Source organism: Elephantulus edwardii, unplaced genomic scaffold (assembly GCF_000299155.1).
Source record: "Elephantulus edwardii isolate Elephantulus edwardi_28Jun2011 unplaced genomic scaffold, EleEdw1.0 scaffold00025, whole genome shotgun sequence".
In the NCBI taxonomy this organism is placed as follows: Eukaryota; Metazoa; Chordata; class Mammalia; order Macroscelidea; family Macroscelididae; genus Elephantulus; species Elephantulus edwardii.
Window position 1 is genome coordinate 18,594,133 of NW_006399775.1, and position 26,025 is coordinate 18,620,157.

At 41.3% G+C, this 26,025-nt stretch overlaps 1 protein-coding gene across 1 annotated transcript in view; it reads right to left on the reverse strand.

Moving 5' to 3' along the window:
• Positions 1-26,025, reverse strand: part of TENM4 (teneurin transmembrane protein 4) — a 613,887-nt gene that overhangs the window by 112,468 nt on the left and 475,394 nt on the right. Inside the window, exons 14-15 of the mRNA XM_006882894.1 lie at positions 24,602-24,628; positions 14,733-14,879 (exon numbers count right to left, since the gene is read on the reverse strand). Of these exons, the coding sequence (XP_006882956.1) occupies positions 14,733-14,879; positions 24,602-24,628 (174 nt within the window). The remainder of the gene's footprint in view (positions 1-14,732; positions 14,880-24,601; positions 24,629-26,025) is intronic.

A 26,025-nucleotide genomic window follows, 5' to 3' on the forward strand; every position in this document is an offset into this window, starting at 1 on the left:
GGATGTTACATAGGAGGGAAGTACTGGTTGCTTAGACTGGGATTCTGATCTACCAGCTACTCCATGAGAGAAGCATGGCAATCTCCTACCTCTGGAGCTTCAGCTAGGAGTCAGTTCAAACTCGACATAATGCAGCCATAAAAATAAGACTGGTAATAGCCAACATGGAGAGAGGTTGGTGGTTCTGGAAGACAGGGGGTAAAACCCGTACGATCTGGTGAGACAGGCTTTAGAGGTGAGGCAGGTGCTGTTCGTTTCAACACTCCTCTCAGCTGCAATGCAATTGTGTGGCTTGAGGTACAGTCCTTGGAGACCTGGGCCTGCCTTCTTGGTGAATAGTAGGAATATTAGTGCTTCCTGAGTTTGCTAGATGGTTTCAATTCTCTGGCTGAGCTGCCGTTATTAGGGAATTCTCTTTACCACATGACAGAGTTCTTTAGGATTGAAAATTATACTCTAGCTTCTCAACATACAAATAAAGAAATTCAGCAGACCACAGATTTTTGGGATCATTAGTCCAGAGTGCTCTTCCAGGTGTCCAGGGGAATAGTTTAAAATGGGCAAAAACCAAGGAAAAGAAGATAATGATCTGCCTGGGGTGGGGGAGGGGTGGTTACAGAGAAGTTGAAGAGAACAAAAAAGGCCCAGGTTTACAGCTTGGAAGCTCCGGAGACAGAGAACAATCTAAAGAAGATCGAGCCCAGTGCTTATCAAGTGGAAACACGATTGTTAAATAAATAAATTTATGGAGAAGTCATAATTTAATTGCCAAACGAAGGAGGGGATGAAATGAAAAACTAAATGCTAGTCCAAAAAGTCAGGAAACTGGACCACCACTATGACTAATTTGTGTATCTGATATCTCTGAGGCCCCATTTCTTCATCAATAGTATGGGATTAACACTAACATATGCATCTCAATTCTGTCCCCAATGGGTTTACAATACAGATAGTATGCATGAGAGTACTGCATGGGCCTTGACTAGACTCAGTCTCACCCCACGGGGACAGCACAGATTCTCTGGCTTCAGGTTGATCTGAGATCAAGACTTTGATCTTCTTTACTAGGTATGTGTCATCCCAGGAAAGTTACTGGGATCTCTGAAATCCTTTCATTTTTTTCTTCAGTAAGTCAAAGAGTAAAATCCTTTTCCTTTCCTCTTTTGTAGTCTCCATTCAGTTTCTGAGGCTGCGAGCTTTAACAGAAGATTACCATCTTTCTTCTCAAACACTTTTGTCTAGCAGGGTAACATTTCACACATTACATCACCAGAGCCCCTACTTTGGGGCAGCACAATTCTAGAGTTTGGACTCTAGAACTACACTGAGTGGAGTCAAATCCTGGCTCTGAAACGTATTTGGATGTGAATTTGGGCAAGTTACTTAAACTCTGTTCTCAGTTTTCTACACCTCTCACAAAGGGGAGAGCTGGACAATGACGAAGGATGACAGAAGAAGAATTGATGCCTTTGAGTGGTGGTGTTGGTGAAGAGTATTGAACATACACCATAGACCTCCAAGAAAACAAACAGGTCTGTCTTAGAGAAGGTTAAACAAAGTGTCTCCTTGGAGGCTAGGATTTGGAAGCTCCATTTCACATACTTTGGTCAGGAGAGACTGGCCATTGGAGAAGGACATCAAGCTTAAAAGTGTGGAGAGACATCACAGGAAAGAAAGATCCCGGATGAGACGCATTGACACAGTAACTGGGACAAGGGAGGTGAGAGTAGGTGTGTCAGCTACAGTGAGCCTTGCTCAGTCAGGACAGGGCAGGTTTTAGAGCTGTTGTACATAGGGTTGTTATGAGTTGCAGGTGACTTGACGGCATTTAGCAACAAGAGTAAGTCACATGAAAGTAATTGTTAATTAAGTAAAGGGTATTGTATTGTGCCCTCAAATCTAGCTTTGCATTTGCACATAGTAAATGCTTAAAAGTCAAGGTAGCTACCCTTCCCTACTTTGAATTTAGAACACAGTTCACCAAAATGAAGGTGTGTGTGGTTTTTTTTTTTGGTTGGTTTGTTTGTTTTTTTAAATCTTCTCAGTTGCCAAATTTACTCTGAATTTTTAGGAGAAAGGTATCTCCTTATCCCTGTATTGTCCTGGGCTTTGACTTGTGACTCCAGTCCCAGGTCCCCTAGACTTTCCTGCAGCCAGGAGGACCCCTGGTGGTCTAGTGGTAAGAAGCTGCACTGCAATCCTGAAGGCACATGGTTCCTTGGGAGAAGGATGGGTAAAATCCTCCTGTGAGATTCACTGCCTCTGAAAACCTGCTGGTGGGTCAGTTATGGGTCGGTTTGGACTTAACTCACACAACAACCACCTCCTGCAGCCAGTGGGCTCCATCACACATTCTTGGCTGCCCTGTCAGACATTGCTTAAACACATAATTACAGCCCAAGCCGAGGGTTATTTGCATTCTGCTATTGATGTTAGCATGACAGATTCAGCTGCTGCATCCGTAACTCTGCAGAAATGCTCCATTATTCAATCTTAGCAAGCAGAGACGCTGACCATTAAATCAGCTTGCACAATTGAAGGGCCGTGAAAAGTCATGGCTAATCTGAAATTTTATTAGCTCTTGCCTGCTCTTGTTTACCACCAAAGCAGTCTCTGGAAACCAGGTTTTTACCTCTTTATAAACACTTGCTCTGTGGCACCTGGAAGAACCACTTCCCGCTCCCTAGTCCTGGGGGAAGGTTATAGCCAGGAATGATTGTTATCATTATTCTTTAGATTAAACTGATGGTGATCATAAATCACAGCTACTATTTATTGCCAGGCACTGTGCTAAATGCTTTACAAGAAATGTCTCATTTAATCCACCCAACCTTATGATACAGCACTGTCATCACCCTCATCTTATTTTATGTATTTATTTTTATTACCCTCATTTTAGAGAGAAGAAACTAAAGACTTGAAGTCATAAAGTCAATCAGCAGAACCAGGATTGGAACTCAGTTCTTTCAGAATTATGAAAGGTTCTTAGATCTCTGGAGAGATTTTTAGGAACTATGTTTTATATGAAGAACATGAACTTAGTGGACTCGTTTGAAATTCTACTCTTCTGTGCTTTTCTGGCCTCCTGGGCAATGTGCTCCCAATTCTAACTGTGGTTTACAACCTCTCTATCCCTATTGAGTAATAAGCTCCTAGGCATAAAGGACTGTTTGATTTCTCTCAATATCCCAGGGTCAAGAAGTGGACTGGGACAGACTGTACTCCTTAGAGTCTGATGCATGGATAATTGACTGGTCCAGGCCAGGGCAGCACTATGATGTGTGGAAAAGAGATGAAGTTGTTAACAATTTCAGCTTGCTTAGATCCACAATCAATGTTCCTGGCACCAGCAGTCGGGAAGTCAAAAGATAAATTGCACTGGGGAAGTCTGCTGTCAGGGACCTCTCCAAAGTGCTCAAGAGCAATGATGTCAGTCTAGAGACTAAGGTGTGCCTGATTCAGGCCATGGTGTTCACAATTACTTGCCATGTATCAGAGTGCTGGACAGTGAGTAAGGATGAGAGACGAATAATCGATGCCTTTGAGTTGTGGTGCTCAAGAAGTGTCTTGAACATATCATGGACTAGCAGGAGAACAAATAGGTCTGTTTTGGCAAGGATGAAACCAAGGCTCTTCTTGGAGGCAAGGATTTTGAAGCTCTGTCTCACATATGCACGTGACCAGGAAGGACCAGTCTTTGAAGACAGACATCATTCTTGGAAAGGCAGATGGACAGTATAGGCAGAACATGGATGAGATGGATTGGATGAGATGGATGGACACAGTAATGGGGACAATGAGATTAGGTGTGTCGAAGACAGTAAGATTGGCTCAGGATAGGGCAGGATTCAGAGCTCTTGTACATAGGGTCGCAATGAGTCACACAGGGGCAGGGCAACTGGGCTGATCTGGGATCAGGATTATAGGATAATAAGCAGCCCTGCCTCACCCTTAGATCAAGTGGCAGTATGCACAATGCTCAAAACAACAGTCTCTTGAAGCAAACTGACTGGATTTCCCAGGCAATCCTTGTGACCTTTCCTACATTACTGAACTTCTCCAAACTGTTTCTTTATATGTAGATTAGGCGGTGAGGTAGGGGGAAGATGGCCCAGTCCTTAGACTCACCAATTTAATTCTTTATTAGTGTGAAATGACCAGATGTGAAAAGTAAAGCTCTCTCCTGGGTGTCTTGTCATAGTGACATAATGATTTCCCAGAGAACTCTGCATATAAGAACGTTTCCCTGTGAGCACGGAACCCAGTATGGACCACACAGTGGGCAATGTGCCACTACACAGATTCTGCCATTAGGATTCATATATTTCATCACTCTTAGAAAACTCGGTTAAAAACTTTGAATTTTGCGCTCTCATCTTTTCTTTAGGAATATTATTTCATGCACAGAGATTTTTCTCTTTCTATTCTTTATGTTCCTCAGGCTCTTTCTTAATTTCTTTTAATCTGTGTTTCATTCTGTTTTATTTCCTCAGGTCAACATTCTACTTCCTTTAGTTTCCCTTCATCTGTTTCTAAACCAACCTTCCTTCCTTCCTTTCGTTTATTTTCTTATGTGTACTATCTAATTGGATCCAACTAGCACAGGAGGAGATTGCCCCTCCTTTTCCAGAGGAGCATTTGGTGGATTCGAACTGTGTGCCTTTGGGATTGCAGCACAGCTTCCTGCCACTGGGCCACCAGGGCTCCCTTAGATGGCTGTTTAACTTCTTCCTTAGGACAGAGATTTAAATTATCATTCCTAAAATATGTCTAGTCGATTTAGAACTTTTCAAAATTTGACTGTGTCTTTCGTCCTCTGTTCTTTACTATTTGTTTCTATACCTTATCTCTTTAGACATTTAAAATTGGACTATAGTATCTTCAGATTCCCAGATTCCCAGGAGATTTGCTTTCCCTGTTTGTTGACGTCAGTTTACAGTTCCTCACTTCCTGTGTGTTCTCTACTTCTGATCATTAACCTGCAGGGAGGGACTTGCCTGCTCCTGTGAGGCAGAGTTGGCTCAGCCAAGAATCTAGAGTTTGTTTCTGTTTCCTTCACATGCTTGCCATTTCTGGGCTATCACTGGTTTGGGACCACTTTTCAGGCTAAGTTCTTCGAGTTCTACGACTACTTCAATTGTGTAAATTTGGATTAGAAACTCTTTCTGAAAAGGTCACTTTCTCATGGTTGACTCCCTCTACCACTCATGTCCAAAGTATGTGATACAAAGCTTTATTATTTTTTTTCTCGTTGACGAAGTTGAGATTGTTAATAGTTTCAGTTTGCTTGGCTCCACGATCAATACTCTTCGCACCAGCAGCCAAGAAATCAAAAGATAAATTGCACTGGGAAAGTCTGCTGTCAGGGACCTCTCCGGTGTACTGAAGAGCAATGGTGTCAGTCTGGAGACTAAGGTGTGCTTGATCCAGGTCATAGTCTTCACAATTACTTGCTGTGTGTCAGAAAGCTGGACAATGACTAGGGATGATAGGAGAATTGATGCCTTTGAGATGTGGTGCTGGAGAAGAGTGTTGGGTTGCTATGAGTCACAAGCAACTTGATGGCATATAACAACAAGGAATACTCTGGCTGCTTTCTCTAAGACATATCTGTTCTGTTGATGGACTATGGGATATTCAGTACTCTTTTCCAACATCATAGATCAGAGGCATCAATTCTTCATCTGTCATCTGTATTCACTGTCCAGCTCTCAGATGAATAGCAAATGATAGAAAAGACAATGACCTGAATAAGGCATACCTTAGTCCTCAAACTAACATCATTGCTCCTCAATAATTTGGCGAGGTCCGTGACTGTAAACTTTTCTAGTGTAATACATCTTCTGATCTCCTGCTGGTATCAAGTATATTGACTGTGGATCCAAGTAAGATGAAGTAATTACAGTTTCAATCTTTTCTCCATCTATCATATGTTGCCTATATGTCCAGTGGTGAGGAATTTTTGTTTACTTGACATTGAAATGCAATCCACATTGAAGGCTGTAGTCTTTGATCTTCTGCAGCAAGCAGTTGGTAAATTTATCAAATATCCCTGTTTCATGCTATTTCTATTTCCATTGTTAGGTCTTCTCTATAGGTGGCAAATTGGGGGAGTTTTCTTTCTTTTTCTTTAACCAACTCAGTAATGACATTAAAAAAAGAAATTGCTGGAACTTGTGGTCAGTGAGTCCCTGTGGTGGCCTAGATAACTGGAAAAGATGTCACAGTGAGGGGTCTGAGCATTAGCATCCCTATCTATAAAGTAAATGATCAAGCCCATCTCATAGTCATGATGTGAAGATTAGATGAGTTTGTAGATGTGAAGCACTCAGCATATTCCCCCTATGAATAAGAACAGTAAGGTCAAATGGCTTTCAAGAAGGGCTGTCCTTAAAAGCGGGCCAGGATAGGGATGAATGGTAGGTCTATTTTCAGGACACCTGTTCAAAGAAAGCACCCAAATAGGTCTTTAGAGCAATTAACATTTATCAAACACCTGCTAGGTGCTAGTTTAGAAGGTTATTGCTATTAGTTGCCATTAAGTATACTCGTGACTCACAGTGATCCCATTCCTGTGTCATCCCAATGACTGGTTGCAGATCAAGCTGTTGTGAATCATAGGGTTTCCGTTGGCTGGATTTTCAGAAGTAGACCAGAAGGTTTTTGTCCTAGTCCATCTTAGTCTGGAAGCTCTGTTGAAGTATGTTCAGCATCCCAGCAATACACAAGCTTCCACTGACACTGGTGGTGGCTGCGCATTGACTGGGACCTGAACCCAAGTTTACCTACAAGGATTCTATTCTTGAACCACCCCTGCTCTCAGTTTGGCATGAGAAGACTGAGTTAGATAAACACACTGACGACAACAACCCGTATCTAAGTTGGGGAAGTAGAGACTTTAGGGGACTTGCAGATTAGGGTTCTCTGAAATGCAGCTATCACATGAGTCTAAGGCAGGATAGTTGTTCTTTCTTTGGTCTGCAGGTTATGTTAATAAATGCCAAGTCAAGAAGTGTGCCTAGCTCAACTTTTCTATGTATGGTGTTTCAAAATTATTCATTCAGAAAATATTTGCTGAGTGGTGTATGTGGGCCAAACTTCCACTAACACAAATAATTATATTTAAAACGGATACATATTTTTTAAATGACCAGGGCCCATAAAATTCTCATCAAAGCCTGCAGTTTACAAGACCAGCTTTTGTGCAAAATCCTCTTCATGGTTTCAAATGCAACATATGGCAGCCTGAAACGATGCGTATGGCTGCTCTACAGAAAGGGAGAATCTTTCCCAATTTAATTTTCTTAGGCATAGATGACTAAGTTCTGGAAATTCATATTAAAAGGAAGACATCTACTCTGGGGACAAAAAATGCAAGTTTTGGGATAAAATGGAAATATATCCATGTATATTTTTCAGGAACCTCTTTTTTTTGGCTAGTTTGGAAATACCACATTTTTCAAGAACTTTGTATCTCACTTAATTGCATATTACACCTTATTTTCCCACCTGTAATTTTATAATCATGTTCTCAATCATTCTCATCATTATCTGCATTGCTAACATTTGCTTGTGTTAAGGGCTTATACCTTCATCGTATCCTCCAAACCATCACGTAGTATGAGGGAGGAAATGTTGTTGTTATGTGCATCGTTGGCACACTCACGGCAACCCTATGAGCCCTGTCCAATCCTCATTATGCCTGATGTGCTCGAACTCACTGTTACTGCCACATGTCGCTGAGAGTCCTCCTCTTATTTGTTGAGCCTCTGTGTTCCCAAGCATTAAAGCCTTTTCCCAGTGTCTTAATGACTGGCCTCTCCTAACAATATACTAAAAGTACATGAGATGAAGTTTCACCATCCTTGTCTCTAAGGAGCACCCTGGTTGCACTTCCTTCAAGGAATATTTGTTTGTTCTTTTGTTAGTCCATGAGATAAACTATACTCTTTTTCAACACCATAACTCAAAGACATTGATTTTTCTTCTGTCATTCTTACTGCCCAACTTTCATATGCACAGTCAATAATTGAAAAGGCCATGGCTATAATACGTCTTTTGGCTTCTTGACTGCTGGTACCAATGGTGTTGATTGTGAATCCAAGCCAGATGAAAGCACTGACAACTTTAAACATTTTTCTATCTATCACGATGTTGTGATAAAATCCTTACTAAAGGCTGCAGTTTTTGATCTTCTGCAGCAAATGCCTCAAGTCCTCTTTGCTTTCTTTGAGCAAGGTTGTATCATCTGCATAACATAGGCAGTTTATCAGTCTTCCTCTGAACTTGATGATATATTCCTCTTCATAAAATCCAGCTTAACGATTTGCTCAGCATACAGACTGAACAAGTATGGGGAAAGGATACAGCCCTGATGCATTCCTTTCTTGATTTTAAAACATACAGTGTTCCCATACTCTGTTCAAATAATTGCTTTTTCTCTCCTTTTTGTTTTAGTCATTGTTGCACATTTTCTTCCTCCTGTCTCCCCACCTCTTCCTTTATCCCATCAAGCAACGCATCCCTTGTTCCAGATTGTTGTCATACATAAAATGCCTAATCATAAATTCCTTTCAGACAGTTCTCCCTTCCTCTGTTCCAACACAGTTCATTATCTATGCATTCTTTTTCCTTTCTCTCCCCAACACCTCTCACCTCATCTGTCCTATTTTATAACAGTGGTGTTATGCAGTATTTGCCCTTTTGTGATTGAGATATTTCACTCAGTATAATGTCCTCTAGGTTCTCTCATGCCAAACAACATTTTCTTAAACTGGGTTTTGTATAAGCATAATTAAGTGTTCGGGGATTCCCATTCTTTTCAATGCTAGCCATCCTATCCTCTAATACACTACATAATCTGAAGGAGGAAGTATTATTATACCTTATATAAAGCTTAAACAATGGACCACTCCCTCCCTGGGTGTCATGTTTCCACGTCTTTCTCTCCTTTTACTTCCTGCCTTCTAGACTTTGTGACTAGGTGACCACTATCCTTTTGCCTGATGCTGAGAAGAAGGTTCCTTATAGGTCTCACTGTTCTTAGAGGTGTCACTTACAGGCTTGTCCTTTGTTTAGCTAGGAGAGATATTTTTTAAATTCCATGAATGGTCCTAATTCTAACCTGTGGAAGCACATTCCTATCTTATCTGTTCAAATGGTTAAAGGCAGAGATTGTACTTCTCCAACTCTATGAGGTTCTCCACTTCTCTTTGTCTCACTAGAGCACTTGAGTGAGGCAGAGTTTCCAAGGAAACCTTCTTTCTCTCAGTTGCAGTCATCCTAGGCATTCTTCTCTTCACTTTGGACACAAAACTCATAACTAGCTTAGGCCTTCTGCTGGGTTTTTGAAATTGTTGGTTCCCAAGGACAGTGAATAAAAAGCCCATCATTTTTTTCTGCAGACTAAACTCTAGCCATGATCCCACAGCCCATCAACCACCTGGACCTTGTATTTATCTGATGTATTATCCCAGAGCTGTTTTTACAGCAGGCTGTGAGCATATATGAGAGGCCCAGATAGGAGGGTGGGGTGCATTTCCTCTTTGGTACACTTTTCAGAGAGGCTTTTGTAATTTGCTATATAAACGCCATGCCTTCTTTCAAAAAGCTTACAAAATCTTTATGTGTAACTTAGAATACAAAATTTTTAAAGGTCAATTTCTCTCTTGTTTCTTATCACATAAAACTTGGTTTGGAAAGAATCTGAAGGGTGACCTTCTATGGCTTAATGTGAGCTCTGCTTTCCAGCAATTGGAGATGAAGAGAAGGGCAGAGGGAGAACTTTGTTCTTGTTTTCTTGAAATATTCCATTCCAGGTTGTAACCATCAGTTATCTGTACTACAGTCCATGATAAAGAGATTATCACACCTTAAGGAGACCTAAAATTCCTTCCTCAAAAGGAGCCAGTCTTTTAAATGGCAGTGGATATTTTAGTCAGGCTTTTCCTTTTTAAATGAATTCCTTTCTAACTCAAGTGTTCCCACTTATCCACTATATGTCTTTGGGCAAATAATTTCAGATCACTGAGCCTCAGTTTCCTGGTATACAAATATCTGCTTTGCTGGTTTGTTGTGAGGGTTTCCAACCACCCAGAGTCCAGCACAGTGCCTGGAGCTTAGGAATGCTCTCTAAAACATTACTATTTTCCTTTAAGTGCAGTTAAGAGTTCCTTGTGCACCTAGTAATGAATAGGTAGCAGTTTTGAACAAAATTTTGATAAAAAACCAGAAAGGTCAAAATACATTAATAGATGGAGAAATACACTCTAACCTTAGGCGGGGGATAAGTAGGACATAAAATCATATAGAGAACATGATTCTAATTTTTAAACTAATTATTTCCATAAAATCTATTTTATAATAAACACCATGCCTCTGTGATTATAGGTGAAAAGAAGAAACAAAGTGAACATTCGCAGGTGATGAATTAAGGCTTAGAGAAGCTGAGAAACTCACTTACGATGACGTAAACAGGGAACCAGGATTTCAAACAGGAACAATGTAGGTATAGCATGTTTTCACCACTGTGCTATGTTGCCACTCTGGCACTTTAACTACATGATTTCACAGCTATCTTGCTTTATCTTCATTTATTGTCACCTAACATGCTTTTGGTATTGGAGAAAAGAACAGAATATACCAAGGACAGTCTAAAGAACAAACAGGTATGTCCTGAGAAGGTGCAGGCAGAGCGTTCCTCTGAGGCTAGGATGGTGAAGCTTCCCCTTACATCCACTGGGCATGTTATAGGAGTGGCTGGCTATTCATTGGAGAGGGACTTCATGTTTGGGAAGGTAGAGGGATGACAAATCTCAACTAGGAAAGGAAGACTCTCAACCAGGTGGACAGACACAGCAACTGCAGAAACACGCTCATGGGTCAGATTGTGAGGACAGTACAGAACAGGAGGGGGTCAAGATCTGCTATTCATAGGGCTTCTGTGAGACATACTCGACTCAATGGCACCTAACAATAACATGCTTGAGCAACATCTTTGAAATGGGGATGAAATGAATATTCCCATCAAACTATCCATATGCATCAAAGAGAAGTTGTAAGTCACAGTGAATGAGTGAGTAGGGCCTCTGACTCCCAGGCTGGGCCCTCACACCAACCAGTGCCCTTGTGACATGTGAAGGCAAACTAGATTGAATAGGTGGTCCTATCAGAGCTATCAAGAGTCACATTTAGGATTTGCCCTTTGCTTTTAAATCTTGACAACAACCATAAATGAAAACAAAAACATATCAATAAAGTTAATCCCTCTCTCAACCATATTGTGTAACTATGTTTTGTTTTGTTGTTACTTATCACAGTTTAAAAGCTCCACAACATTCTTAATGGATCTTGTAATTAAAGGTTAGTTTGAAAAGGAAGGCTGGGAAATAGGGAAAGAAGGAAAAGTAGAGTTCTCAGATTACTTGGAAGGCCACAGTTCTTTACAATAAAGTTGTGCTCTTAAGGCCTGGGGGAAATGAAATACAGACAATCTCACATATCAAGGCAGTGTCTACCACCTACCAGCTGTGTGGTTTAAACAAAATACATCAGCTCTCTGAAGTCTCCATTTCCTCACACTGTCGTCTTTAAGTGCCATCTCAGTAACCCTATGAAGAACAGACATGAACCCTGTCCTATCCTGGGTTACCCTCATCATTTCTGACAGAGTCCACTGTTGCCATCACTGTGTTAATTCATCTCATTGGGGGTCCTCCTTGCTTTTGCTGACCCTCCACCTTTCCAAACATGATGTCTCTCTCCAATGAACAGCCTCTCCTAACAACATGCCCAAAGCATGAGAGACTCTCTCATAGAGAAAGTCTTTGCCTCCTGGGAGCACCCTGACTGCTTTCTCCAAGACACATTTGTTCATTCTCTTGGCAGTCCATGGGATGTTCAGTACTCTTTTTCCATCACAACAACTCAAAGGCATCAGTTCTTCTAAGGGCAAGTTTAATGGCTAATAATACTAAAAGGAGTTCTCGTGGTGCAAATGATTAAGAGCTTGGCAGCTAATCCAAAGGTGATCATTCAAGTCCCCCCAGCTGCCTTAAAGATTAACCACTGTGGCTGGGTCTTTTCTGACTCATAGGGACCCAATAGGACAGAGCACAGCTGCCCCATAGGATTTCCAACGCTCTACACTTTTTTTTTAAAGTTTATTTTTGTGTGAGTGTACTGTCAAATCAGATCTGACTGGTACAGGAGGAGATTCTCCCTCCTTTTCCCGGCAGAGCATCTGGTGGATTCGAACCGTGTGCCTCTGGGATTGTAGTTGCAGCTCCTCGCCACTAGGCCACCAGAGCTCCCCTATCGCTCTACACTTTTATGGATACACAGTGCCACATCTCCAATTAGCAGCAAGCATTTGAACCCACGATGATAAGAGCAGGGCAAACCCTATGGGGAGTTCTACACCATCACCTGGGTTTGTTATGAGGAGAAAGGCACTGGCTGGCACCTAAAACAATACCAAATGCCTCCTAGTGTTTCTGAAAACTATAAAATGGCCTAATTGTTATCATTTTCTGGCAGTTTTTGTGGTACCATCATCATTCTCTCATTGCCATCTCACAGCTGACCCTCCAGTGCATTTTCCAAGGCTAAAAAATTGCACAGAAGGAGATTGCTCGGGAGCTCTGGTGGCCTAGTGGCAAGAAGCTGCACTGCAATTCCAGAGGTGCATGGTTCGAATCCACCAGATGCTCTGCCGGGAAAGGAGGGACAATCTCCTCCTGTACCAGTCAGATCTGATTTGATGGTACACAGACACACAAAAATAATAATAAAATTAAAAAAAAATTTAAAAAAAAAAGAAGGAGATTGCTCCTATTTCTCTTGAGGATAAGCCAGAGGATTCAAACTGCCTGCCTATGGGTTGCTGTACAATTTTCCTACTGTCTAGGCCATCCCATTGGACTACCAGAGTTCCATAATAGCAATTGTTATGTGCCGTGGGGTCACCTGCATCTCATAGCAAACTTATGTAGTTTATTTAAATCAGAGTAAGTTCTTACACTACGTTTCTACAAGAACTAAGGTAGAAGTGCTTTAGGTTCATAAAAGCACATGGAGCAGCTTGAGTCCTGAGCCCTGGTTTGGGCTTTATTAACAATTTTTGAGTGTGAGTTTGGGTGCATCATCTTGTCTTTCTGGGCTTCAGTTTAGCCTTTTTGTAACATCCCAGGAATTTAAGGGGAGCTGATGTTGATGCTGTCTGATGTCCCTTCTAGCCCTACTACACAACTGTTAATTCTTTCTCCAAGCCCCTGAGTCATATCAGCCAAGAACAATCATTCAGCAAGGCTCTAACACTATTTCCCTTTGTTCTAAACTATTCGTCTGGGATTACACTGTGTCTTCTGTCATGTCTGAAATAGAGGCACTTATCTCATTCTTCTTCCATTAGATTTAGCTGTGTGGATGAAAGTTGCTTCCAAATGACTGTGAGCATCCTGGGGGAGGAAAATGCTGGCCATGTTCATTGGTCTTTATATCCCTTCAGAAGAAAGCATAGTGCTTTGGACCCTACATGAGCCCAATAATAGTGTGCTTGGCTGAGCAGAAAAGGTCCAGTGCTCAATGTCGTTCACTCTCATGCTGCCTTGCATACAGTACCCAGCTTCTCTCTTCCCGCAAACTATCCTCCTTGGGCCAAAGTTCAGAGTGATGAGGAGGCCAAAGAGGATTTTCACCATTTCTTCATGTGTTTGTTTGCCATCTGAATGTCTTCTTTGGTGAAGTGTCTATTCATATCCTGTGCCCATTTTACAGCTGGGTTATTTATCTTTTTCTTGTTGATGTGCAGGAGTGTTCTATAAATTTTAGATGAGTCCCTTATCAGATATGTCATGACCAATTTTTTTTCCCAGTCTGTGGCTTTCTTTTTTACCATGTTTGAGAAGTTTTCTTAATGTGCATAAGGATTTTATTTTTAGAAGGTCCCATTCATCTATTTTATTCTCTCCTGGTTGTAGGTTTTTATTATGCTTGGAAGGCTGTTCATACTGTAGATTAGGGCTTTAAGAATTCTTCCAAGCTTTTCTTCAATGAAATTTATAGTTTTTGGTTTTACTTCTAGGTCCTTGATCCACCTTGAATTGGTTTCTGTTTATGCTATGAGGTATGGGTCTTGCTTGAGTTTTCCAATTTTGCCAACACCATTTGTTTAAAAGGTTGTCTTTCCCCTACTCTGGAGTGTTTTTTGTTTGTTTTTTTTTTCACTTGGGAAAAGCCAGTGATGAAGATGATTTCTATCACAAACCTCCCAGGATAGAAGCTACGAGTGTGAAGTTATCTCTTGGTGAACTTGGAGAGAGTTATTTTCAGAATCAGAAAATGCTTTTGTCAAAGGTTACCCCAAACTCCTAGCCCTGGAAAAGCCTTCCTTCTGTAGCACCTGTGATCTAGAACTGGGCAGCCTCTTCTTGTCCACTTCTAGCGAGCAGGAATTGTGATGTTACTAGGCAACTCATTTTACTGTTATATTGTTAGAAAACTCTTCCATATGGCATCCCTCCGCATTTGGGGATGGGCCACAATTCATTTCATTTACATTAGTTAATGCTAACGAATTCAAATGGAACAACTGGTGATAAGTCCTTTCCTCAGTTTTTCTGCCTGCCCTGCAGGTCTCCCTGACTGGGCAGCTGGTGTTGGTGGTCTATTAATTCAGTAATGCCCATCCTCCACCTGGTACCTCCCATGCCCATTGCTCTGTCCATTCTTACCTCCATCATTGTCTTTGCTGTCACCACAGGCGGTTTCCATGGATGTGTCACAGCCAGCTCCTCTCCAGCCCAGCTGGCAGACGCAGTGCCACCCATTCAGGTCCAAGGTACATCTGCCGTTGCCATTGCACAACCCAGGGCAACCCTCTGCAAGGTAAAGCACGGAGTCAGTGCCTGGTCAGTCACAGCCAGCTGCAGTCACACACATTCATACTCTAACAGACAACCTGCAGAATGCCTTCCCATCCATCCGCACACTGATGCTCACAGGAAATACGGGTCATTAACCAGATTCCAATTTTGCAGAGAAGGCAACTGACTGAGATGCAAGAGAGAGAAAAGGGCTTGCTGAGGTCACGCAGTCAGTAAGTGGCACTAATCCAGACTGAGTGCATCCAAAATGCCTCCTTTCAAAAACATTTGGGACTTTAGGGCTGGAGTCAGTCGATATGAGTCTGTCAGCATCTGACCAATGGAGCTCTTTTTGCTGCTCCTTATTCACTCTGATGATCTTCCTGTCTCTAGATGTTGTTTGGAATGAAGAAATCATCAGTTTACTCCCTGTATCCTCTCAGCACTTGTGGTTATATTTCTAAAGGGCTGTATTTATTCCAGCTCTTGTTTGAATTGTATCGGCCTTTAGGCTTTTCATTCATTTTGCCCTAAACAACTGTCTGGGTTGTGAGGAAGATGGCTTGGGCTGTTTTGTTGCCATCTGGTCTACAGCCCCACACATGTGACGGCTCTGCACCCACAGGAGCCCCGCTGATGGCTGTGCGAGATTAACTGGTGCTGTTTGCAACTGCAGGCCCAGGTGTAGGCAGGCTGTTCTCTAATTTTGCTCATCTGTATAGTCTGTCTGCCTGTCATTTATTATCACCTTCTCTGGGCGAGCAGTAGGAGTCCAGCGATTAATAAAACCCAGTTCTTATTCTTGAGGAGCTCACAGTCTAATCAAAGAATACAGATTTGTGTAAGAAAAATAACCTCCAAAAAACCAAAACAATAGAAACAAAACTTCACTGTTAAATGCTCTAAGGTGTACATAGAAAATGGGATAAGACTCTATCACAAGAATGGCTCTCTGACTGAGAGCCGACGGACAATTTAACAAGAAGGGTCTGGCATTAGTTAGAACCTCAACTTTGGTTCTGCTTTAGCCGTATCATAACACTTTTAAAGGTTATGATGCTTACCTATTCAAACTTTACTCTCCTGAGTTTGTAGCTACGAACTGTGATGTCCAACAATTTCTAAATGCCCGGATTCACTTCAGCTTCTATGATGCCACCTGGTTTTCACTCAAGTCCTCATTTTAACAAATTTTGTCACATACTTTTCCTCAAAGGGCTTATCAAAAATAACATCCAGAGTATGGCTTCCACCTCTTTTCTCTGCTTACGCTCAGTCTCAGAGAAAGGTATGGAATGTGAAAGCGCTCTGTCATCTAGGAACTTAATTTAGATGACTCTTATGAGCTATAAATATGACTACAAGTGGAATTTCCTGCCATAAAATGACCGAGAACCAGCCCATTATTTTTAAATGGGAAAACAAATGTGAATCTAGCTGTCCGGTACAAGACTTGGCCCAAGGTAGGAAAGCACTCACTAAGTAGTCAGTGAATCAGAGTCTAAAAACTTAGTGTTTCAAAGATTTTTGATGGTTGACTGCTATTCCAAAGTAAAAGAAAAGAACATGTTCAGTACAGTCAACATAGCCATCAATCACTCTGGCCATTCAAAGGAAGAATCTTCGCGCAGCTGATTTGCCTAACAGTCTTTTAGGGGAAATGAGAAGCTGTGAGCATGACTATCTGGGAAAGAAAAAGAAAAAAAGGAAAGAAAGAGAAAAAGAAAGAAAAGAAAAAGAGGAAGCAGTTATAAAAGCAGAGGCAGGGCTGTGATGTGCCAGTGACCATCCAGGCATTCTGACTCGGGAGCTACATAGCCACCCAACCCGGTCTAAGCAATTACAGACTCCTTCCCAACAAACCATAATTAAATTTTTTGTCCATATGGCTAGAATTTCTTTAAGTTTTATTTATATTTGGACTTAGTCTTGAAGAAAGTAGGGTTTAGTTTTTGAGAATATCAGACTGCTCTCTTTTGCTTTAAGATTTAGCCTTTGAAAGATGTTAAAGAACACACCCTGTCTAAGAGCACAAATTTGGGAGTCATATCAAAGGCTTGACTGTGTGTTCCAGGCAAGTTACTTAAATTTGTTGAAGACTATGAGATATTGGATACCCGATACTGTCTGAGTTGACTTGTCATACAGCTAGGAAAGAATAACTATATATATAAACAACATCAAATTTTCCACTCACTTTTTCTATCCACTTATTTTGAGCAGAAACTGCCCTCCAAAACCCACTGTCACTGGTACTTATTCATGGTGCCCCTCTGTCAGGTTCGTGAGTCGGGGAGAATCTGCCTCATATTTTTTTTCCTTGGAGCTGTTGTGAATTAGAACTGCTGACGTTTTGGTTAGTAACCCAGCACATAACCCAGAACACAACAGCAACAGAATATAATTTCATTAAATCATACACACAATGACAAGAATGGTTCACAAAAAGACAGAAAAGAAGAAAATGGAGGCATTTGTTGGAAGTCAGTTTTGGTTTGGTTTTTTTTTTAAGGGTTCAGACTCGAAGTATTTTAAACTTGTGCACAATATGGTCTCTGCTGTAATTACTCAATTCTGCTGTTGTAGTGTAAAAGCAGCCATGGGGAGTTTACACATTTGAGTATGTCTGTAATCTTCATTTACAAAAACAGGTCGTGGCAGTAGTTTGCCAACCTCTGCTCTAGACCCTTTGGCTACAGTGCGAGCAGTGACAATAGCATATACTGAGGATCTACTATCGATCCTTTTAACCCATTTTACTCTTAATAAAACCCACATGGTGTAGCAGAGTACACACTTTGGAGTAGAACAGACCTCAGACTCCAGCACCATCATTTGATTACTCACCCAGTGATGACTAGTAAGGTACTTAACTCTTAAATAATTAAAGCTTTAGGTTTTCCCATCTGTAAATGGATATAATATATAATTCAAAGAGTTGTGGAGATGATTAAATGAGCTAATATAGGTTATTTATTTAGCACATTGCCTAGGATAAACATTCAATAAATGATGGCTGCTATTATTATTGGTGGATTCGTGGCAAATTTCTCTCTTAACTAAGTACTCATAAACCAGAGTGTAGTATCTCCTCTTCTTGGTAGAGCAAAAGCTCTTTTTGCCAAAGCAAATTGTGTGAATGCTTGAGTCAAATGCTTTGGTTGTCATAAAAAGAAAACTCGCCAAAGAGTCCCAAACAAGCCTGGAGGGTGACAAAGGGGTCAACAAGGCCTGTGGTAAGAGGAAGTGTGGCAGGTTTTTGGCTACCATTCATGCTTTCTTGGTACCCTGTCCTTCTGTTTGATAGCAATTATAACAAATATATGCAAAGTATTCATATTGAAGTTAGTTTAATGTTTTAATCCCCAATTAGAATGTAAACTCTACAGAAGCACCTTTAGGCCTAACACAATGTCTTGTACATAGTAAGCACTCAATAGAAACTTGTTGAAATTAATACATGAAGGAGAAAGAAGTCCTAAGATTCTGGTCTAACTCATGGGATCTTGGGAAAGTTACTTTCTCCCTCTTGTGGCCTAATAGGCATTTGAATGTTTGGTCCTTCTAGCAAAACAGATGCAGTACAGAAATTCAAAACAACCTCACTACAGAAAATTTTTCCTTAACTAAAACAAAACAAAACAAAAAAGTACCAGTTGCAGGTCAAGCCTTGTGCTAATTCTAGGGTATGCAGAGATAAAATGTATCTCCTGTCTTCAAAAATTTTATACCCTAATTATTTATACACTACTTTGTTTCAGGAACTGTTTCAGATTGGTTTTATGATCTTAATATTTCTAAACGTAAACTCCATGGAACACTAGTTCTGACCACTCCTCAATAGTAAGCATCTGAAGTCAAGTTAGTGTAGAAATTATTGCACCTCATAATTTCATCCTGTTGTTGTTGTGTACCATCCAGTCGGAACCGACTCATAGCTGATCCTCCAGCAGGTTTTCAGAGGCAGTTAATTGCATAGGAGGAGACTATTTATCTTTCACCCTTGAAGCAGCTGATGGATTTGAACAGCATGTCATTGGGATTGCAGCACTTCTTCTTCTTTTTTTTTTTAATTTAGGTTGTTTATTTTTCATTTCAATGAACATTTACAGAGATTTTGGGATTCCATTCATTCATTGTTGCACCCTTCTCCCCGCACTGCTTCTTACCACTAGGCTAGCTGAGCTACCTAATCTCATCCTGTTGTTGCTGTTGTTAGGTGCTGTTGAGACGAGCATGACTCACAGAGACCCTACAAACAAAAGATTTGAACCCTGTTCTGTCCTGTGCCATCCTCACACTTCCTTACACACAAGGGCCCATGAGGGTCTCTCTCTCCTTCACTAACCTCCACCCATCCCAAAATCATGTGCCTCTCCAAGGAATAGCACCTCCTCCTAGCAAGTCAAAATAAATGTCAATATTTTAAAGGTTCTGAGAAGTGCTGCAGTAAAAAAAAAATGTTTAAGTTTCTGAACATTTTACAGATTGAACCTGAACTCTTGTTTTCCATATCATTTTTCTTATATTAAGGCGCTCAGGTGGTGGGGACTGTCATTTAATAGGCTGCTAACGGAAAGGTGGGCAGCTTGGATCCACTGGGTTGGTCCATGGGGAAAATACAGGCAATCTGCCTCTTTAAGATTTAGTCTCAGAAATCCTGTGGAGGGTTGCCATAGTTGGAACCACGTCGATGGCAGTGGGTTTTCGGCTTTCTTACTTTACTCCATTTTATAAATCCACACTGAGACCCTGTGATTCAGTAAGGCCCTCTGGCACCCACTGCCAACTGCACTCAGTGTGTGCTGCTCTCTAACAGCCGTGAGGTAGGCATTCTCAGGGCAGGTAAGCAATAGACATGAAACCACAGGAGGATTTTACCAGACAATTTCTTCAAACAGACCAAGTTACACCCAGAGGATCTGCATTGTCCTATTGGCTTCAGAGGGGCTTTCGAAGCCAGAGGGTTGAACGAGCTTTGATTCTTGACAACCACACTCTACACTGCATGAGGAAGCCTCCTCCAGAATGACCGGCTGACTTTCTTAAAGCAAAATACCCATCCTTTCCGACTGCTGACGCGTCTTAATTCAGGAAACCATGAAATTCATCAATAATTCTGAGTGTCCAAGTGACATTAACAATCCCTTCTGAAAAGACTCACACCAAGCATTTGTGAGAGCCAAAAGAATACAGCTTTAAGGTTTAGAGAAGGGCTAAGCTTTTCAAAAGAAAAGATGGCCTTTAAATGAATGACAAGGGACTGCTTTATCTTTAACCATCTGCTTAAGCCTATGAAGTTCTCTTGCAGTGAGCATCAGGTGTGACAAGATGAGGTTCAGAATCCTGAAAAAAGAAAACACACTGCTGTTGACTGTGACTTATAGCAGGCCTATAAGACCATAAAGAGCTACACCTTAGGGTTTCTGAAGTTGTGAATCTTCCTAGGAGCGGACTCTCTCATCTTCCCCTTCGGAGTAGCTGGTGGGCCAATCAGGACCTTTAAGATAGCAGGCCAATGCTTAATCCATTGAGCCACTAGAGCTCCATTCAAACACCTCGAAGGTGTTTCTTTTCCAGTTAAGCAGGCCAGGGGGATAAACAATACAAAGTGACAGGTTTCTCTTTCTGGTTCCTACAAGTCAGTGCCGTAGATAAGATCACCGTAATCCTGTACTGAGATGACAGCAACAGCCTTGTACCTGACTTCCTCATCTCCAAATATTACTTCTTATTTCTTCCTCAACAATGCAGCCTATCCGGCCCAAGATAACATACATGATCAAATCATAACCTTGTCTTTAAATTTCTTCAATGGTTTTATAATGTCCTGTGTTTAAAGTCTAAGGTCTATTCTACAAGATCCTGGCTCTTACAGTTGGATGGCTTTCCCTGTGAAGTAGACCCTGGACTTCTATCATAACGTCTATATTTTGTTGGCAGTAACTGTTTTACTGTCTTCTCTGCTAGAACGTAGGCACCCCAAAGACAGGGGCCTTTTCTACTGTGCAGTCTCCAAATTTCTTGGCAATTTGGAAGAGTTCAACCTATATGCATACCTCAGTGGTATTGCAGATTCTGCTCTAGACCACTATAATAAAGTGAATTTCACAAGAAAGCTAGCCATGCAAAGTTTTTGGTTCCCTAGTACAAAGGAACTCTGGTGGCCTACTGATAAGAAGCTGTGCTGCAGTCCTAAAGGCACATTGTTTGAGGCCACCAGCTGTTCCACCACAAAAGGATGGGCAACTACCCCCCATGCAATTAACTGCCTTTGAAAACCCACCGGAGGGTCAGCTATGTGTCAGTTCCGACTACGGTACACACCACCACCAACAGTGAGGTGTGCTGCAAACCCAAAGGTGGCATTTTTCTGGCAGCTCAAATCCACCAGTGGCACCTCAGGAAAAAGATAGGCAATTTTCTCTCCTGTAATTTACCGTCTCAAAAAACCTGCTGGAGCGTCTGCTAGGGGTTGGTTCCACCTCAAGAGCATCAAGTAGTTTGTTAAAGGATCTCTAGAGGTGTGCTGAGGTACGTGCTACGCTGTTAACTGAAATACTGGTGGTTTGAATCTACCAGCTGCTTGATGGGAATGACAGAGCCTCGGGAACCTGATGGAGGGTCCTCGTGAGTTGGCACCAACTACAGCACTGAGGAGATGGAAGATACTCTATTAAGTTTTAAGAGCATTATGGGAAGGTATGAAATATATAATCCCCAAAATATGACAAACAGACACAGAGTGAGCACGTGCTCCTGGAAAAATGGTGCAGAGAAGATTTGCTAATACAGGGTTGTGACATATCTTCACTTTATAAAAAAGGACACAACAACCCAGGATCTGTTAAGTAAAATAAGTGGAATTAAAATAGGTATGCCTGTCTTTGTTTAGGGAAGAAATGTTGTTAAGTCGTCTCTACTAACGCAGCTAAAGAACAGAGAAAGAAATTTGGCTTGTCTCTGAATTGCAAAGCTACTCTGGGAAGTCCTGACCCTGCATGGACCATACCTAGATTTTGCCAATAAACAGTTATCATTTCAAGCAAGTTATGATTTCCTGGCAAAATCAATTTAAAGGTCTGGTGAGGATACTTAAAGATCAGAACACATATTTTAAGAGAATATGGGCCAATTTCTGGTGACTGAGTCAATTTGGAAGAAGTGAGTTTGGAGGGGAATAAATGATGGGAAATTCTTGGTGATTTATAGTATAAAAGACAAAATGTTTGCAACATGGATTAAGACTGTTGTTGTTGTGTACTGTTGAGTCAGAACCAACCCATAGCTGACACTTTAGTGGGTTTTCAAAGACAGTAAATTGCAAGGGAGGAGATTATCCTTTTCCTGCAGGGCAGCTGATGGATTTGAACTGTGTGCCTTTGGGATTGCAGCACAGTTTCTGACCACTAGTTCCAAAATCCTGACTCTGCCACTTTACCAGAATTATGACCTAGGATGAGTCATTCAACTTCCTTAATTCAAGTTGCTTTTCAGTACATAAAAAAAATGAAGTGCAACTATATTTGCTCTCTTAAAAATGCACAGAACTCACTGATGAGTCACTTAAGATGTAAAAAGCTTCACATAGTGAGAAAATAATTTCCATAAAATAGGTGGTGACATTATTAAATTGAGTTCATCGTGAAGATTCCTCTGATGACAATTACACATGAAATGCCTGTTTTAAGGAGGCTCAGAGGTATTCCTTTTTCTTGCTGGAATGATTTTATCCTCAATACAGGGCTAGTATGTGAAATGTGAGGAACTTTGCTTTTTGAAAAGGAACTTTGCTTTTTAAAACCAGGCATCCATCCGATGGCCCCTTTGCTGCAGCTGGCAAGGATTTCCTAGCTGAAAAGCATTTAGTCATTAGTCAGTTTTGTTTCCTCCAAATTCTTTCCATTATTTTACTTTTAAAATATGCTATCATATTTTTAGTGACAATATACATAACCATAAATTTTTAGAAATAGCAGTTATTAATACTTATTATTAATTTGATTGAGATTGTTCACAGCTTCAGTTTGCTCGGCTCCACGGTCAACACTCTTGGAACCAGCAGCCAGGAAATAAAAAAATGTATCGCAATGGGAAAGTCTGCTGTTAGGGACCTTGCTAAAGTACTCAAAAGCAACGGTGTCTCTCTGGAGACTAAGGTGTGCCTGATACATGCCGTGGTCTTTGAAATCACTTGTTATGCATCAGAGAGCTGGACAATGATGCCTTTGAGCTGTGGTTCTGGAGAAGAGAATTGAATGTACCATGGACTGCCAAGAAAACAAACAGATTAATCCTGGAGAGGGTTAAACCAGGCTACTCCTTGGAGGCAAGGATTCTGGGGCTTCGTCTGACATACCTTGAACATGTTGTAAGGAGAGACAGGTCCTTGGAGAGGGACATCATGCTTGGTAGGGTGGAGGGACAGCGCAGGAGGGGGAGACCCTTTATGAGGTAGATTGATTCAGTGACTGGGGTAATCAGGATGAGTGTGTCAGAGGCAATCTGATTGGCACAGGATAGAGCAGGGTTTAGGGCACATAGGGTCGCTATGAGTCGCAAACGGCTCATACGACTCGACGGCACATAACAACAACACCACTTATTAAAATCCTAGTTTGTATTTTCCTTTATAATGTCATAAATTAGTCACACTAATGAAATTTTGCTCCAAACTAAGAGTGAAAATAATAGTGATAGAATAGCATAGCTGACATTTAAGTATCATTAACATAAAGTGTTAAAAGCCCTTTGTCCATTAACCTTCTTAATCCTACTTTCACTGTCTTAATTTTTAAAGATTCTGAAGCAAGGAGCAATTAAGTGACATGCTCAAGGTCATTTAGCTTGCTAAATGTTGGGGTTAAACTCAAGGAGTCTGGTTTCTGCCACAGAGAATATACTCTAACCACTGGCAACATTCTTTTCTTTTTGGCCAGGCACTATATTAGGATTAGGGGACAAAAGAAGAATATGGTAAGGTATTTATCTTTAGGGAATATGAAGTCTTTTAGAAGCATAAATAGAGGATCATTCTGAGAATTATTCTTAGAGCAGTGAGGTCTATTTGGAAAACTGGGCACCACCTAATTAAATGAATGTAAATGGTGAAAACAAAAGGAATTCCTTTACTGTTGGGAGAATATTCTACAAGGATAAAACTTACCAGAGCCAAGCCTTCAGTGGTAAGGAGAAATAAGGCAGGCCATACACTCTGTTAGGTCAAGGTCTATTCACTCCCCACGCCACAATAGCTAATATATGGCTGGTGTTCATATACAGTTGTTAAATAAGACAATTGTAAGAAGATATAATTATCAAGATTTCTTAGTTTGTTTGGAGTATTTTCCTCTCGGGCCACCCACCCTGACTCCCAGAACATTTATTCTGATGGATCAGGGGCCATAAAGAATGGGCAAAGTGACATGAGGTTGGGTGAGAAAGGTGAGGGGTGTATGCATGTGTTTGTGTACTGAGGGAGGACAATGGCACAATGGCAATGTCACGAACAGATCGGAGCATCTTAGGGTGAGAATGGCAGTCTAGGTACATCAATCACCTTGCACCCCAAACCTACCCCCTTTGGGTAATGGATGCTGTGACAAAGCTGGGGACGAGGCAGAGTTTAGACACCATATTTATAGGGTGTACATACATTTTTATATACATATTTCTTCTCTTATGCTCACACACAAACACACACACAAAGACAACAGGAAAATAGATGAAGACCATACCTTTAACTACCCTATCCAGATAGTGAGCTTGGGAGATAAAAGACAGGACATTTCAGGTAGGATTGAATAAGTACAATACTGCCTACCACAGAACCATGCCAGGGGCTAAGGAGACAAAGGGGGATGTGTCCCACACTTGGGGCAGACCTCTTTCACAAAGGGCGAACACGATCAGAGACAGGACAACACAACAGGGGACTAGGGGGAGCAGGCACATTCTCCACGAAGGGCTAAGGAAAACTTCAACTCATTCAGTGGCTATGGAGTTGGAAATACGATCATATACACAAGAAGACATATGTGTAAAGAAAACAGGAAAACGAGGGAGATGGGAGGCTGCAAATGTGGCCACGCTCCTGCTCCATCAGGTTTGGTTCAACTTTATGGAAATGAGGACTCGCCCCTTTGTGCTCTTCAGAGAGCAGCGTCTACACTTCCTTCAGAGTGAGCAGCTGTACCAAGAATACATACATGCTATCTGGAATACAGAAACATTTTTTTTAAAATGTGAATAATCCCCTGAGAGGACCAGTGAAGTAGTTTCTCTTGACATTTTTTTTGGTTGACTTTGCTACTAGATCACCTGCTGGCCGTTTATGAATATGCGACATGCAGGTGTGCCCACATACCCTTGGATGCAGAATGGCTGGTGTGCTCAGTAAGATGTACTTTTCCTCTGTGCATCTTACGTAGAATGCAAGGCACTGTTCAATGGATGGGACCATGACAACGAAGGAAAAGAAAAGAAAATCGGACTGCTTCTCAATGCTTATTAATGTAAAAGGTAGAATGATGTACGTGCTGTTTTCCAATAGAGGAGCCTGGGTTATAGAACTATTTGTCAAGCTAAGGTTTGGCTTATTTGGAGCAATGTGTGCTAAGTGTCGCCCTGAATTAAAGCCCACTCTGCATTTACGTAGGTGTTTGGCTTTGAGCACGGCAGGGTGCCCAGCACGGCAAGTCTGATCCTCATTCTGAACATAAATAAGCAGCACCTTGTATCTTTCACCTTTCCCATCTAGGCTACAAACACAGCTCTTTGAGAACAGCTTCTCTTTCACCTGTTCCCTAGAGTTGACCCATGTTAGCTCTCTCATAAAGGATAAAGGACAATTCTGCAGGGTCTAATGCTTCTAGTCAGGCTGAACCTCATCCTCAGCTTGCTTCCATACATAAATGTGAAGTCCACAAAATAAGAGATGGTTTGGTTGCAATGGTGTGACCTTATATGGAAGCCCTAGGGCACTATAACCTGTATGAGCTTTCTTAATTTCTTCAGTAAAAGAAAAGTTGTTGGCTTTCCTCTCTCCCTCACCCCAATGCTCTGGGAAGAACAAACACTGTTGCAATCAATACAGAGATGCCTCAAAAGATTGGTGGGGGAAATGCCATGTTCTTAGTTTGGATATCCACGTGGTCTCTGT